The 17,886-nt window shown below is 47.5% G+C and overlaps 1 protein-coding gene across 1 annotated transcript in view; it reads left to right on the top strand.

The window, feature by feature from the left end:
* Positions 1 to 17,886, top strand: part of LOC109882474 (neurexin-3b-like) — a 584,958-nt gene that overhangs the window by 132,066 nt on the left and 435,006 nt on the right. Inside the window, exon 6 of the mRNA XM_031800486.1 lies at positions 4,982 to 5,143. Within this exon, the coding sequence (XP_031656346.1) occupies positions 4,982 to 5,143 (162 nt within the window). The remainder of the gene's footprint in view (positions 1 to 4,981; positions 5,144 to 17,886) is intronic.

Here is a 17,886-nt window from a genome sequence, read left to right as displayed (position 1 = left end):
ATTTAAATGTATACTACTTTGTTTTATTCTTGACTAAGCTGACACTTCTATCAGGAGCCTTGTCGAAGAGTCACTATCTTGTTGCCTTCAGAAGTAGTTGTTTTCCTTTAAACAACTAGATGTTGCTCCTCTGTATAGCTACAGAAACTACAAGGCAGGGTTTAAGACGCACATAAACTCGGGACAATGGAGGGACTTCGGGTGACAGACAATAGGAGCCTTCTGTTGGACATTTGTTTCAGATCAGTGGAGCATCTTATTCAAATGGTATAAATGGATGTTAAAATGGCATCTGATAGGTCCTTGTAAGCGTAGATAGTTCACAGTACACATCAGAATACTAGAATGGACATGAACATTCTTACGTTGGGATCAAGGTCAGCCATTTTGGGTCAGAGAGTTGGTTAACCATGGTTTGGCAGTGCTGTAATGACACAGTGTGTAAAATAATGAATTGGAAGAATGTATCTGTAATGTATGTTTGCTATCTAGGTGGCCAGTTTTAAAGAAATGATTCCCTTCATTTTTCTAAGTAACTGCCAACGTGCCAACATTCCATTCAGCGTTGGACTTGTAACCGAAAGGTTGCAAGATCGAATCCCCGAGCTGACGAGGTAAAACTCTGTCGTTCTGCCCCTGAACAAGGCAGTTAACCCACTGTTCCTAGGCTGTCGTTCTGCCCCTGAACAAGGCATTTAACCCACTGTTCCTAGGCTGTCGTTCTGCCCCTGAACAAGGCAGTTAACCCACTGTTCCTAGGCTGTCGTTCTGCCCCTGAACAAGGCAGTTAACCCACTGTTCCTAGTCCATCATAGTTAAATATTATGATACCCTAGTTAAATAAAGGTAAAATAACTTGCCTAGTTAAATAAAGGTAAAATTAAAAATTAAAAAATACAGTCAATCCACAGCCAGACACTGTCTGAAATCAGTTGATGACAGGACTTAGACAAGATGTACATGCAACAAGTACTGATATTCTATCATATAATAACGCTCACAGCTGTCCAAGAAAATGTAGACATTTATGGTATTTTTACATATATTTTTGAGGCTATTTATACAGACAATTGGTATAAAACCTGAATAAACTGTATTTATAATGATATGACAATATCTTTTGTAATATGACAATAATTATATTACACAATTTCTGATATTTCACGTGCCTTACTTTTTATTTTCCTGCATAGGTAAAATCAGGATTATGCCTCTACTGCCATTCATTCCAATTAGACTGGTTTGGATTTCTCCCAGACCCATACGGCTGCCATTTCATCCTATTCTGGGATTTTGAGGGTTCATGACGACATAGCCCCTCTAATGATTGACAATGATTACTATGGCTATACACTGGTACTGCTACATGCTGTACTATAGCTGTAACTAGGACTGTATTCTATTCTACCATTGTTACTCAACTGAACTTTAAGAAGTAGGGCTGTAAACTGGATATATACTTGTACTATAAGAGTGAAAGCACAGTGAGAAAAGCGATAGCAGGTAGCTGTTTGTTTGTGGTGTGGAGAGGGAGTGAATGGCCAGTGGGCAGTGAAAGGGTTTCTTCAGCCGGTACTATGGAGATGAAGAGAGGTGGAAAAGTAAGTAAAGTGTTCATTTCCTGCCACTAAGAGGTTGTTAAAGGATGTAGCCCACTTGCTAGCTACCACTGAAGGAACACTGACTCACAGACCAGAGGCTAGGGCTCTTTTTTTTTGTCCTTCACTCTCTTGCTCTCGCTCTCTCTTCCTGTTCCTCTTCCTCTTCTCTGTCTGTCTTTCTTTACCTTTCCGCCAGTCTATCTCTCTCTCTTTGGGAAGACAGGCTTTGTTAGACTAACACTTACCTTTCATGAAATACTAAGTCATTGTATTTACTTACTAACTAACAGTTATCTAAACAACTAACTAACATACTAACTAACTATCATCCTGCTTCTCCTACGTCATTGTTTTTTATTTTGGTTTCTTTCTTCTCCCTATTCTCCTTATTAACAACCGTTTTGTTCACTATTCTTTTGCTTTCCTTTCTTCCCCTTTTCCGGAAAGCAATCAGGCATTGGACACGCTATGGTAAACATACTGCATTGTCTGGTAGATATCATTCTTATTGTCTTTTTTTGGGTTTGCCGTGTGTCCCTCCCCCCTCTTCTTTTTCTTTTTATAATTTCAATTTCATCCTAGACATATCTTATCAAACAATGAGGAAATGGGTTTGTATTACCAACAGCTTTCTTCAGTTCTCAATATCCTCCCTGGCCTCTCAACCTTTTCCCCACCCCTCCTCCCCCCCTCCTCTTTTTACAGTCCGTCTTTTACTTCTTTTTTTATTCCTCATCACTACGAAGTTCACAGAGGTTCTTCGAGTCTCAAATAAACCACCAGATTCTCCCTCTGACTTTTGATCTTTTGTCAGGGATGCATGAAAAATTGATGTTTTTTTCCCACAAAATAAAAATCTCAACATTTTTTTTGTGAGGACCGTCGCCACCCAAGAACTGAGAGAATCTCTGCCACAATCCAAACAACAAGAGTGAATCTTCAACAAGCCAGCAGCCGCCAAAACTCCGGTCTGGGCTCTAAAATGCTAAACAGAAACAAAATGGCGACAAAGAGACAAAATGGCGACCCCTTTCTTTAGCGGATCTCTGACAGTTGTTTCCAACACACTCAGTCTGGCGCATGGCATGCCCACCACCGCTCATCAATGCCTTTTCACCTCCTGACCTCTGAAATCATATGACTTTTACCCTTTCACCCTCCTCACCCTCCTCAGCCATAACCACTAACACTTCACTTCCACGTTCACTCACCTTCAACCTATCACATTATATCACTGTCCTGTCCCTCCACCCCTTCCCTGGATGTTGTGTTGGTAGCATGCTGGTTACAGTGGTGTCTGTGTGTTGTGGCTAACATTACACCCTCCCCCTCCTGATCCCCTTGACTTGATTGGTGGAGGTACCCTGTCTCCCGATTGGCTTGGTCATGCTTTGTATGACATCAAATCATTTATACCCCTTACATGTCAAACTTATTTGTGTTTCTGTTAACTTCTGAAGAATGAAAACTTTGGTTTCCGCATTTGTGAAGTTGTGTGATAATCCTCCCTATGTAATGCATGTGTGTGTATAAGGCCGAGTGTGTGTGACTGAGAGTGTGTGTGTGTGTGTGTGTGTGTGTGTATGCGTGTGATGTTTTGTATAGTTACAAATTGAACCCAGAAACCTAAGACAAGTACAAGCAATTTGTCCTTGGCAATTTGTCCATTTTTACTAACCCTCTCCCAACCTGAACTATCCAAACCGAATGAGATTCCATTCTCTTACCCCCATCAAAAGATAAAGAAAATGTGGTCCTCTGCTCTGACATATTTTCTTCATCTGTCCTGTGAACCTACCTATTACTAAACCCATTAAATACTACCTCAAACGCTGTCTGTAGCAAACTCTCAAACTATTGCTCCAAGGTACAAACCTACTAGGTACTATCTACTACAATGACTTCAGAAAGTATTCACACCCCAAGACTTTTTCCAACTTTTGTCGTGTTCCAGCCTGAGTATTTTATCATTGGCCTACACACGACATGCCATGATGTCAAAGTGGAATCATGTTGTTAGACATTTTTATAAATTAATAAACAATGAAGAGTCAATAAGTATTCATTTGTTATGGCAAGCCTAAGGAAGTCACATAATGAGTTTCATGGACTCACTCCGTGTGCAATAATACTGTTTATTATGATTTTTTTAATGACTACCTCATCTCTGTAACTTACACAAACAACTATCTGTAAGGTCCCTCAGTCGAACAGTGAATTTCAAAGACAAATTCCACCACAAAGACTGGGGAGGTTTTCCAATGCCTCACAAAGAATGGCACCTATTGGTAGATACCAAAATTAGACACTGAATATCCCTTTGAGCATGGTGAAGTTATTAATTACAATTTGGATGGTGTATCAATACACCCAGTCACTACCAAGATACAGGCGTCCTTCCTAACTCAGATGCCGGAGAGGAAGGAAACCACTCAAGGATTTCACCATGAGGCCAATTGTGACCGAGTTTAATGGGTGTAATAGGAGAAAACTGGATGGATCAACAATATTGCAGTTGTTGCACAGTTGTTGCACAGAATAAGGCACTAAGTTAATGCTGCAAAAATAGTGGCAAAACTATTTACTTTTTGTCCTGAATATGAAGTGTTATGTTTGGGGCAAATCCAATAGAACATATTACTGTGTACTAAGCACAGGCAAAATCCTAAAGGAAAACCAGGTTCAGTTTGCTTTCCACCAGACACTGGGAGATGAATTCACCTTTCAGCAGGACAATAACCTAAAACACAAGGCCAAATCTACACTGCAGTTGCTTACCAAGAAGACAGTGAATGTTCCTAAGTGGCCGAGTTATAGTTTTGACTTAAATCTACATGAAAATCTATGGCAACAACCAATTTGACAGAGCTTGAAGAATTTAGAAACAAATAATGGGCCAATGTTGCACAATCCAGGTGTGGAAAGCTCTTAGAGACATACCCAGAAAGACTCACAGCTGTAAGATGATTCTACAAAGTATTGACTCAGGCGTGGGAATGCTTCAGTAAACATTTTCAATAAATTTCAAAAACATTTCTCAATTTTTTTTCTTCTATTTTGTCCTTATCGGTCATTGTGTGTAAATGGGTGAGAAAATAAATATATTTTATCCATTTTGAATTCAGGCTGTAAACACACCAAAAAAATCTGGAATAAGTCAAGTGGTATGAATACCTTCTGAAGTCACTGTAGCTACTAGTTACGATATACTAGGAACTAGCTACTAGCCCAGGTGATCTCAGTCAGGAGTAAAATACATAGATATAGTCCATTAGGTCATATCAGACCAAGGAGAGGTGTGTGTATCCTATACATACTGAACAAGCAGTTCCACCTCAGCGACTAATGCCTTTGCTTTGGTATGTGTTACCCTATAACAGGTGACCATCTCTGTGGATGGGATCCTCACCACAACAGGCTATACCCAGGAAGACTACACCATGCTGGGGTCTGATGACTTCTTCTACGTGGGTGGGAGTCCTAGTACGGCTGACCTACCTGGTTCTCCTGTCAGCAACAACTTCATGGGCTGTCTGAAAGAGGTAGGTTTAGGTTAGGGGGAATTGAAGGTTCGCACACATACACACACACACAAATGCAAACACACACACACACACAAATGCAAACACACACACACACAAATGCAAACACACACACACACAAATGCAAACACACACACACACAAATGCAAACACACACACACACACACACAAATGCAAACACACACATACACACACACACAAATGCAAACACACACACACACAAATGCAAACACACACACACAAATGCAAACACACACACACACACAAATGCAAACACACACACACACACAAATGCAAACACACACATACACACACACACAAATGCAAACACACACACACACACAAATGCAAACACACACATACACACACACACAAATGCAAACATACACACACACAAACCCCATCTCCCCCCCACACACAGACACACACATCCACTAAGCTAGTCAGAGCGGTTGAATTACATATGTAAAATCAGCAAGGTTGTCCTCCGCTAAGCAGCAGCAGCAGCAATGAGAAATGAAATTGCATTATCAATGAAAGCTGCTGAGCTGGCAGACCGGGGAAGTGCTCAGCAGCCATTCAATATTTCTCAGCTTAATCTAATTTACAACATTCACAGCAGTTAGTTGTGTGTTAGAAAATGGCCCCCGAATACTTTTCTGTCATATGTCATTTGCAGTCTAAACTTGACTGTAGTAAAGCAGTGGATTACTGTACGCCAGTCCTAGTGCTCACTACCAAGAAAGGGCATTTTGGTGTGATAGGACACAACGTATTGTTATTGTTCTAGGATATTTTAAATATATGTAAAAAATGTACTAAAATGTACTTTAGAATGTACATCAATGTACTGAAATGTACTTTAGAATGTAATAAAATATGATTTAGAATGTACATGAATGTACTGAAATGTACTTTAGAATGTACTAAAATGTACTTTAGAATGTACATGAATGTACTGAAATGTACTTTAGAATGTACATCAATGTACTGAAATGCACTTTAGAATGTAATAAAATGTGATTTGGAATGTACTAAAATGTACTTTAGAATATACTACAATGTACTAAAATTAACATTAGAAAGTACTTTACAATGTACTAAAAGGTAATAAAATTAACTTTAGAATCTACAAAAATGTACTTTAGAATGTACTACAATGAACTTGTGGTTGTTTCACCTAGTCTCCCCTTAAGATGGATGCCCTACCTGTTAGTCACTCTGTATAAGAGTGTCTGGGAAAATGCATGAAATGTTTGAAAAAGAAAAGGAGAGCTCACTGTAGGAGCTCAGATCCAATAGATGAATAACCAACGTTTGGACAGCCAAGCTGTCTTCATCAGGATATAATGACAAGCACTGCAGGTCACTAGTTTATACAGTTAGAAAGGAATCAGGTGTCAGTAATCATGGCTGGCTGGGACTTGATTTCATTGGTCAATTTACAGATATAAATAGAACACACGTATATAAAGCATGAATGGATTACATACGGTCATAGATACAATGTGGCTACGTAGGCCTATAAATATAATTTACAATGGATAGCAAAAACACAATAATCACACGAATGGCTTCAGATCAAACTCAAATGCTAAACCCAAAATATCCCCGCACAACGTCTCATTGCGCCTCGATCCTGATGGAAACTATAAGGGTAATGGCGGCGCTCAATGCAATGGCGCTTATGCATGTAAACACATGCAAACATCCTCAAACATCCTCAAACATCCTCGAACAGGGAAACGGATCTCAATCAAAGGTGTTATTACGTGCTCCACTAAGGCAGTTATTTATCTTAGAATTTGTACTTGTGGTAAAAAGGATGTGGGCAAATTGAAGCGCAAACTAAATTTAGTTTGTGAGCCCCGATGGGACATATATGCAGGCCTATGTTGCCACATTGAATCTATGATTGTATGTAATCCATTCATGCTTTTTATGTGTTCTATTTATATCTGTAAGTTGACCAATGAAATCAAGCCACAGACGACCATGAGAACAGACACCTGCGTGTCCTTTCAAACTATATAAACTAGTGACCTGCAGTTTTTGTCGTTATACCCTGATGAAGACAGCTTGGCTGTCCAAATTCTGGTTATTCATTTATTGCATCTGAGCTCCTAGTGTGTGGCTCTACTTTAATTTTTCAAGTGTTCTACTCCACTAGCCAGCACCTCACCTAAACAGGTGTTCTACTCCACTAGCCAGCACCTCACCTAAACAGGTGTTCTACTCCGCTAGCCAGCACCTCACCTAAACAGGTGTTCTACTCCACTAGCCAGCACCTCACCTAAACAGGTGTTCTACTCCGCTAGCCAGCACCTCACCTAAACAGGTGTTCTACTCCGCTAGCCAGCACCTCACCTAAACAGGTGTTCTACTCCGCTAGCCAGCACCTCACCTAAACAGGTGTTCTACTCCGCTAGCCAGCACCTCACCTAAACAGGTGCTACTCCACTAGCCAGCACCTCACCTAAACAGGTGTTCTACTCCGCTAGCCAGCACCTCACCTAAACAGGTGTTCTACTCCACTAGCCAGCACCTCACCTAAACAGGTGTTCTACTCCGCTAGCCAGCACCTCACCTAAACAGGTGTTCTACTCCACTAGCCAGCACCTCACCTAAACAGGTGTTCTACTCCACTAGCCAGCACCTCACCTAAACAGGTGTTCTACTCCACTAGCCAGCACCTCACCTAAACAGGTGTTCTACTCCACTAGCCAGCACCTCACCTAAACAGGTGTTCTACTGCACAAGCCAGCACCTCACCTAAACAGGTGCTACTCCACTAGCCAGCACCTCACCTAAACAGGTGTTCTACTCCACTAGCCAGCACCTCACCTAAACAGGTGTTCTACTCCACTAGCCAGCACCTCACCTAAACAGGTGTTCTACTCCGCTAGCCAGCACCTCACCTAAACAGGTGTTCTACTCCACTAGCCAGCACCTCACCTAAACAGGTGATCTACTCCACTAGCCAGCACCTCACCTAAACAGGTGTTCTACTCCACTAGCCAGCACCTCACCTAAACAGGTGTTCTACTCCACTAGCCAGCACCTCACCTAAACAGGTGTTCTACTCCACTAGCCAGCACCTCACCTAAACAGGTGTTCTACTCCACTAGCCAGCACCTCACAAAAACAGGTGTTCTACTCCACTAGCCAGCACCTCACATAAACAGGTGATCTACTCCGCTAGCCAGCACCTCACATAAACAGGTGTTCTACTCCGCTAGCCAGCACCTCACATAAACAGGTGTTCTACTCCACTAGCCAGCACCTCACCTAAACAGGTGTTCTACTCTGCCAGCCAGCACCTCACCTAAACAGATGTTCTACTCCACTAGCTAGCACCTCACGTAAACAGGTGTTCTACTCCACTAGCCAGCACCTCACATAAACAGATGTTCTACTCCGCTAGCCAGCACCTCACATAAACAGGTGTTCTACTCCACTAGCCAGCACCTCACCTAAACAGGTGTTCTACTCCGCTAGCCAGCACCTCACCTAAACAGGTATTCTACTCCACTAGCCAGCACCTCTCGTAAACAGGTGTTCTACTCCACTAGCCAGCACCTCACGTAAACAGGTGTTCTACTCCACTAGCCAGCACCTCGCGTAAACAGGTGTTCTACTCCGCTAGCCAGCACCTCGCGTAAACAGGTGTTCTATTCTGCCAGCCAGCACCTCGCGTAAACAGGTGATCTACTCCGCTAGCCAGCACCTCACGTAAACAGCCTCACATAAACAGGTGCTACTCCACTAGCCAGCACCTCACATAAACAGGTGATCTACTCCGCTAGCCAGCACCTCACATAAACAGGTGATCTACTCCGCTAGCCAGCACCTCACATAAACAGGTGTTCTACTCCGCTAGCCAGCACCTCACATAAACAGGTGATCTACTCCGCTAGCCAGCACCTCACATAAACAGGTGTTCTACTCCGCTAGCCAGCACCTCACATAAACAGGTGTTCTACTCCACTAGCCAGCACCTCACATAAACAGGTGTTCTACTCCACTAGCCAGCACCTCACATAAACAGGTGTTCTACTCCACTAGCCAGCACCTCACATAAACAGGTGGTCTACTCCGCTAGCCAGCACCTCACATAAACAGGTGTTCTACTCCACTAGCCAGCACCTCACATAAACAGGTGTTTTACTCCACTAGCCAGCACCTCACATAAACAGGTGATCTACTCCGCTAGCCAGCACCTCACATAAACAGGTGTGCATTTCTTCCACCTCCAAATTAATCAAATGTCCATTTTCAATTTCCAGGCATTTTAGGTTTTAGATTGTATTCCTTCCTCTTCTTATTGTATTGTCCATTATTCATTCTATCCTCACCACTACATTCTATCCTCACCACTACATTCTATCCTCACCACTACATTCTATCCTCACCACTACATTCTATCCTCACCACTACATTCTATCCTCACCACTACATTCTATCCTCACCACTACATTCTATCCTCACCACTACATGCTATCCTCACCACTACATTCTATCCTCACCACTACATTATATCCTCACCACTACATTCTATCCTCACCACTACATTCTATCCTCACCACTACATTCTATCCTCACCACTACATTCTATCCTCACCACTACATTCTATCCTCACCACTACATTCTATCCTCACCACTACATTCTATCCTCACCATGACACTACATTATTGTGAAGTGTTTGTGATCATAATTGTCTCGGTCCATTACACAAGGGCTGAAATTACCTTGAAATCTTCATAATTGGTTATCTTTCTTGGGGAATCTTTAAACTATCATTCTCCAGACCTTCGATAAACCTGCAACTGTTGTGATTAATTTCTCATTATCACAAACGCTCATATTTCAAAGGACAGCTATTTACTGTTGAAAGAGAGGATGACAATTGAACCATTACAAGGCCATTTAGTGCAAAATAAGCAAATGATTCAAATTATAAAATGGGGTTAATCTTGCTCTCTCCTCAGAAGGAAGACTAAGGGTGCATCCCACATGGAATCCTGTTCCTCTTATAGACAATATGTATATTTTTTGACTCTGTACTCCAGCACAATACATTATTTACTGTTAATTTCTATTGGGCCCAAATAATCTGAAACACAACCAAAACTAACAGGAAATGCATCCAACAAGTTTGTAGAGTCAAGCTTGATTATTTCATTAATATTTATTTAACTAGGCAAGTCAGTCAAGAACAAGTCCTTATTTTACAATGACGGCTTACCCCGGCCAAACACTCCCCTAAACCATAACGGGCAACATAACGCCACCCGATGGGACTCCCAATCACTGCTTTTTGTGATAAAGCCTGGGATTGAACCAGCGTCTGTAGTGATACCTCTAGCACTGACATGCAGTGCCTTAGACTGCTGTGCCACTCGGCAGGAGGGTGTTAGGAATATGGGACTAAATCCTGAACTTTTGACTACTTTATTACACATATAAGTTAATTTTGTCCCAAAAACTACGTACAGAAAGTGCAGGAACGGTTCAGCCCATATAAACAGTTCACCCCATATAAACGGTTCAGCCCATATAAACAGTTCACCCCATATAAACAGTTCACCCCATATAAACGGTTCACCCCATATAAACGGTTCACCCCATATAAACGGTTCACCCCATTTAAACGGTTCACCCCATATAAACGGTTCAGCCCATATAAACAGTTCACCCCATATAAACAGTTCACCCCATATAAACGGTTCACCCCATATAAACGGTTCAGCCCATATAAACAGTTCACCCCATATAAACAGTTCACCCCATATAAACAGTTCACCCCATATAAACAGTTCACCCCATATAAACAGTTCACCCCATATAAACAGTTCACCCCATATAAACGGTTCACCCCATATAAACAGTTCACCCCATATAAACAGTTCACCCCATATAAACGGTTCACCCCATATAAACAGTTCACCCCATATAAACAGTTCACCCCATATAAACAGTTCACCCCATATAAACAGTTCACCCCATATAAACAGTTCACTACCATTTAAACGGTTCACCCCATATAAACAGTTCACCCCATATAAACAGTTCACCCCATATAAACAGTTCACCCCATATAAACGGTTCACCCCATATAAACAGTTCACCCCATATAAACAGTTCACCCCATATAAACGGTTCACCCCATATAAACAGTTCACTACCATTTAAACAGTTCACCCCATATAAACAGTTCACCCCATATGGATGAAAATACCCTCAAATTAAGGCTGACGTCTGCACTTTAACCTCATAGTCATGATATCATTTCAAATCCAAAGTGCTGGAGTGTCAATGCCCCCCCCCCCATGTTTGGAATCATTTACAAAACCTCATTACATCTTGAATCTTTGGTGCCAACAGGGCAGTTTAGAACGCTGATGAGGGATGAATTCACTGAGGTCTGCAAGTGTTTTAGGGATGTAAAAATGTATTTGTGTTGTTTAAATGTAGTGTATCTGTATCTTGTAGTTTACACATTCCCCCCTGTCTCCCGGTCCCCCGGTCCCCCTGTCTCCCGGTCCCCCTGTCTCCTGGTCCCCCTGTCTCCTGGTCCCCCTGTCTCCTGGTCCCCCTGTCTCCTGGTCCCCCTGTCTCCCGGTCCCCCTGTCTCCTGGTCCCCCTGTCTCCTGGTCCCCCTGTCTCCCGTTCCCCTGGTCCCCCTGTCTCCTGGTCCCCCTGTCTCCTGGTCCCCCGGTCCCCCTGTCTCCTGGTCCCCCTGTCTCCTGGTCCCCCTGTCTCCCGTTCCCCCGGTCCCCCTGTCTCCTGGTCCCCCTGTCTCCTAGTCCCCCTGTCTCCCGTTCCCCCGGTCCCCCTGTCTCCCGGTCCCCCTGTCTCCTGGTCCCCCTGTCTCCCGTTCCCCCAGTCCCCCTGTCTCCCGGTCCCCCAGTCCCCCTGTCTCCCGTTCCCCCGGTCCCCCTGTCTCCTGGTCCCCCTGTCTCCTGGTCCCCCTGTCTCCTGGTCCCCTGGTCCCCCTGTCTCCTGGTCCCCCTGTCTCCTGGTCCCCCTGTCTCCCGGTCCCCCAGTCCCCCTGTCTCCTGTTCCCCCAGTCCCCCTGTCTCCTGGTCCCCCTGTCTCCCGGTCCCCCAGTCCCCCTGTCTCCCGTTCCCCCAGTCCCCCTGTCTCCTGGTCCCCCTGTCTCCTGGTCCCCCTGTCTCCCGGTCCCCCAGTCCCCCTGTCTCCTGGTCCCCCTGTCTCCCGTTCCCCCAGTCCCCCTGTCTCCTGGTCCCCCTGTCTCCCGGTCCCCCAGTCCCCCTGTCTCCCGTTCCCCCAGTCCCCCTGTCTCCTGGTCCCCCTGTCTCCCGGTCCCCCAGTCCCCCTGTCTCCTGGTCCCCCTGTCTCCCGGTCCCCCGGTCCCCCTGTCTCCTGGTCCCCCTGTCTCCTGGTCCCCCAGTCCCCCTGTCTCCTGGTCCCCCTGTCTCCCAGTCCCCCTGTCCCCCTGTCTCCCGGTCCCCCAGTCCCCCTGTCTCCCGTTCCCCCGGTCCCCCTGTCTCCTGGTCCCCCTGTCTCCCGGTCCCCCAGTCCCCCTGTCTCCTGGTCCCCCTGTCTCCCGGTCTCCCAGTCCCCCTGTCCCCCTGTCTCCTGGTCCCCCTGTCTCCTGGTCCCCCTGTCTCCTGGTCCCCTGGGCCCCCCTGCTTTCTAATGACACCCAGAGACCCGGTCTCCCGTTCCCCCGGCCTCCCATTCCCCTGGTCTCCCGGTCCCCCTGCCCCCCCTGCTTTCTAATGACACCCAGAGACCCGGTCTCCCGTTCCCCCGGCCTCTCATTCCCCCGGTCTCCCGGTCCCCCTGCCCCCCTGCTTTCTAATGACACCCAGAGACCCGGTCTCCCGTTCCCCCGGCCTCCCGTTCCTCCGGTCTCCCGGTCCCCCTGCCCCCCCTGCTTTCTAATGACACCCAGAGACCCGGTCTCCCGTTCCCCCGGCCTCCCGTTCCTCCGGTCTCCCGGTCCCCCTGCCCCCCTGCTTTCTAATGACACCCAGAGACCCGGTCTCCCGTTCCCCCGGCCTCCCGTTCCTCCGGTCTCCCGGTCCCCCTGCCCCCCCTGCTTTCTAATGACACCCAGAGACCCGGTCTCCCGTTCCCCCGGCCTCCCGTTCCCCCGGTCTCCCGTTCCCCCGGCCTCCCGTTCCTCCGGTCTCCCAGTCCCCCTGCCCCCCCTGCTTTCTAATGACACCCAGAGACCCGGTCTCCCGTTCCCCCGGCCTCCCGTTCCCCCGGTCTCCCGGTCCCCCTGCCCCCCTGCTTTCTAATGACACCCAGAGACACAGTTATACCTACAGTCAGAGTAACCCCAAGGTGACTGTGCTCAGTAGATGAGAGTTCATCATTGGGATAATATAGGAATAATATAATTGCCGTATGGGGACATTTATGATTGTCTTCCAACACTAACAGCTAACCTCCCTCCATGTTTTCAGCATCTGTATCAGTAGTGTAAATCTGTGTACAGAGTGGTTGCCCCTCCAGCATTTTTATCAATCACCATGTGACTGGTGGAGTGGAGAGTCATAGGTAGTATCCCAAATTGTACCTTATTTCTTATTTAGTGCACTACTTTTGACCAGAGGCCCATAGGGAATAGGGTGCGATTTAGGATGCATCCACAGCATGTGATCCACGATGGACTGCATTTTATTGCATGTCCAGCCTGGCTTGACTGACTGACTGTCTGCTGGGTCTATCCCTTACAACCATGTTCACCCTGCCGTGGCTCTGTCTGGGCTGATGAACTCTGCCTGCCAGCACACTGCCTCTATCTCTCTCTCTCTCTCTCTCTCTCTTTATCTGTCTATCTTTATGTCCCCCTCCCTCTCCTCCTCTGTACACAGCTGATGAGGGATGAGATGACTCAGTTCATTTGGACTCACTGGATGGTTGGATCACGCTTCATCACTGCCTCTCTCTTCCAATGCTTTTCTCATGGAACAGAGGGAGGAGGAGGGATGGAGGAGGTGGGAGGAAGGCCAGAGCTGGAACAGAGGGAGGAGGAGGGATGGAGGAGGTGGGAGGAAGGCCAGAGCTGGAACAGAGGGAGGAGGAGGGATGGAGGAGGTGGGAGGAAGGCCAGAGCTGGAACAGAGGGAGGAGGAGGGATGGAGGAGGTGGGAGGAAGGCCAGAGCTGGAACAGAGGGAGGAGGAGGGATGGAGGAGGTGGGAGGAAGGCCAGAGCTGGAACAGAGGGAGGAGGAGGGATGGAGGAGGTGGAAGGAAGGCCAGAGCTGGAACAGAGGGAGGAGGAGGGATGGAGGAGGTGGAAGGAAGGCCAGAGCTGGAACAGAGGGAGGAGGAGGGATGGAGGAGGTGGGAGGAAGGCCAGAGCTGGAACAGAGGGAGGAGGAGGGATGGAGGAGGTGGGAGGAAGGCCAGAGCTGGAACAGAGGGAGGAGGAGGGATGGAGGAGGTGGGAGGAAGGCCAGAGCTGGAACAGAGGGAGGAGGAGGGATGGAGGAGGTGGGAGGAAGGCCAGGGCTGGAACAGAGGGAGGAGGAGGGATGGAGGAGGTGGGAGGAAGGCCAGAGCTGGAACAGAGGGAGGAGGAGGGATGGAGGAGGTGGGAGGAAGGCCAGAGCTGGAACAGAGGGAGGAGGAGGGATGGAGGAGGTGGGAGGAAGGCCAGAGCTGGAACAGAGGGAGGAGGAGGGATGGAGGAGGTGGGAGGAAGGCCAGGGCTGGAACAGAGGGAGGAGGAGGGATGGAGGAGGTGGGAGGAAGGCCAGAGCTGGAACAGAGGGAGGAGGAGGGATGGAGGAGGTGGGAGGAAGGCCAGAGCTGGAACAGAGGGAGGACAAAGGGAGGAAGAAGTGGGAGGGCCAGAGTGAGAGGATGAAGGAGGGATTGAGTGGGGTAGAAGGAGGAGGGGTTGGACTCCTTTCTCTCTCTCCCTCCCTGACTATCTCCCTCCCTCTCTCTCCCTCCCTTACTATCTCCCTCCCTCTCTCTCCCTCCCTGACTATCTCCCTCCCACTCTCTCCCTCCATGACTATCTCCCTCCCACTCTCTCCCTCCATGACTATCTCCCTCCCTCTCTCTCCCTCCCGAAATATCTCTCTCTCTCTCTCTACCTCCCTCACTATCCAACTCCCTCTCTCCCTCACTGGAAGTAAAAGAGAATGTTACTGTAGTCCTCCTCTATTCTCTGCACCCTCCACACCCACTAGGCATAGGGACGATAGCAGCATCACTCTTCGTGTGCAACCGTGTGGGCCAACAGTCATGTGACGTGAGCCAGTGGGCAGCGAGGCGGTAGCGGTGGCAGCCATGTCCCCTGGCGTCCACAGGGCACCAGCGCCAAGCCAAGCAGGCCAGGGTTCTAAAGAGTCAGCTTGTGTAGTAGCTCTGCTCTGAGAGGCTGTTGTGGCTGCTACTGTCATCCAGATTGTGGACGGAGGGGAGGAAGGGGGATTAGGGAAGGACGAAGGGAGGGAGGGAAGCAGGGAGGGAGTGAGCGAGAGACCAACATTTGGCATTTGGGAGGTACTGCCCACATCATCCTCAAAGTCGTCATCAGCCCTGTTCTATATTTAACCAAACCAGTCTCTGCTCATTTCAGTTTAAAAAATATATTTAAATCACACACAGCACACGTTTGCTCAGAGGCACGCAGGGATACTCCTCTGACCTCTAACCCCTGACCTTTGCATTGCATTTGACCCCTGAGGATACACTCAGCAAGCTCTGCAGTAAACAGACACACAACAATGTGGCCCCTGTCTCTCTACATTGAAAGCCCCACACATCCATACAATGTACATGGTTTTGATATGTGGCCTTTGTCTTTCTAGTGGCAGTATAACTTACTGTTACATCATCAAATCCCTCCAGCCTCCACCTAGGTGAGCTATTGCTCACATATTCATCATAATGATATCCCTATTTGTACACACAACACCACTCAATTCCACCATCTCCACCCAGGAATATGAATAATGATTTTAAATAGTGTTTATTGTATCACATTTATCTGGATCAAACCACTTCATTTCAAATCCCTAATCCCTCCTCTCGTCCAATTTCAAAAAATATTTACACACAGGCTCATTGTAGCATCGATCTACCTCTGTTTAAACAATACTCTCAATGCTCTCTGGGGAGAGACTATTGAGTCCTCCAGCTACATTACAGTTGGCAGGCAGGGATGGAGGGAGACAGGCATAGAGGGAGAGATGGAGGGAGACAGGCATAGAGGGAGAGATGGAGGGAGACAGGCATAGAGGGAGGGATGGAGGGAGACAGGTGTAGAGGGAGGGATGGAGGGAGACAGGCATAGAGGTAGGGATGGAGGGAGACAGGCATAGAGGGAGAGATGGAGGGAGACAGGCGTAGAGGGAGAGATGAGGGAGACAGGCATAGAGGGAGAGATGGAGGGAGACAGGCATAGAGGGAGAGATGGAGGGAGACAGGCATAGAGGGAGGGATGGAGCGAGACAGGTGTAGAGGGAGGGATGGAGGGAGACAGGCATAGAGGTAGGGATGGACGGAGACAGGCATAGAGGGAGGGATGGAGGGAGACAGGTATAGAGGGAGGGATGGAGGGAGACAGGCATAGAGGGAGATATGGAGGGAGACAGGCATAGAGGGAGAGATGGAGGGAGACAGGCATAGAGGGAGATATGGAGGGAGACAGGCATAGAGGGAAAGATGGAGGGAGACAGGTGTAGAGGGAGGGATGGAGAGGTTAGAGGGGAAAAGAGAGGCACTGTGGATGGGGTTAGAGGGGAAAGAGAGGCACTGTGGATGGGGTTGGAGAGGAAAGAGAGCCACTGTGGATGGGGTTAGAGGGGAAAGAGAGGCACTGTGGATGGGGTTGGAGAGGAAAGAGAGCCACTGTGGATGGGGTTAGAGGGGAAAGAGAGGCGCTGTGGATGGGGTTAGAGAGGAAAGAGAGCCACTGTGGATGGGGTTAGAGGGGAAAGAGTGGCACTGTGGATGGGGTTAGAGGGGAAAGAGAGCCACTGTGGATGGGGTTAGAGAGGAAAGAGAGCATTGATCTAAACTAGATTAGTCTGCGTGTGCTCCCAGCACCGATCAATATGCCATCTCAGGGTGGAGGAGGAGGAGGAGATGGAGGAGGAGGAGGAGGAATGGAGGAGGAAGAGGAGGAGGAGGAATGGAGGAGGAGAGATGGAGAAGGAGGAGGAATGGAGGAGGAAGAGGAATGGAGGAGGAGGAGGAGGAATGGAGGAGGAGGAGGAATGGAGGAGGAATGGATGAGGAGGAGGAATGGAGGAGGAGGAGGAATGGAGGAGGAATGGATGAGGAGGAGGAATGGAGGAGGAGGAGGAATGGAGGAGGAATGGATGAGGAGGAGGAATGGAGGAGGAAGAGGAGGAGGAGGAATGGAGGAGGAGGAATGGAGGAGGAAGAGGAGGAGGAGGAATGGAGGAGGAGAGATGGAGGAGGACAAGGAGAAATGGAGGAGGAGGAGGAGAAGGACAGATGGAGGAGGAGATATGGCGGAGGAAGAGAAGCCTGTGCTTGCATTATAAATGGCCCCAGCTTGGCTAAGAGACGTCAGGGATGGCCGTTGGATAGCATAATAAACCTCTGACCGTAACAAAGTGGAAGATGAGGGATGCAAGGCCTGCATTCCAAATGGCACTCTATTCATTTCATAGTGCACTACTTTTGACCAGAGTCCATAGGGCTCTTGGAAAAATTAACGCACTATATAGAGCATAGGGTGATATTTGGGACGCAACGTAGGAAAGGCAGTGTAT

The sequence above is a fragment of the Oncorhynchus kisutch genome, linkage group LG21 (genome assembly GCF_002021735.2).
Source record: "Oncorhynchus kisutch isolate 150728-3 linkage group LG21, Okis_V2, whole genome shotgun sequence".
Lineage (NCBI taxonomy): Eukaryota > Metazoa > Chordata > Actinopteri > Salmoniformes > Salmonidae > Oncorhynchus > Oncorhynchus kisutch.
Note: the sequence above shows the minus strand (reverse complement) of the source record. Positions and strands in the feature narration are given on the sequence as shown.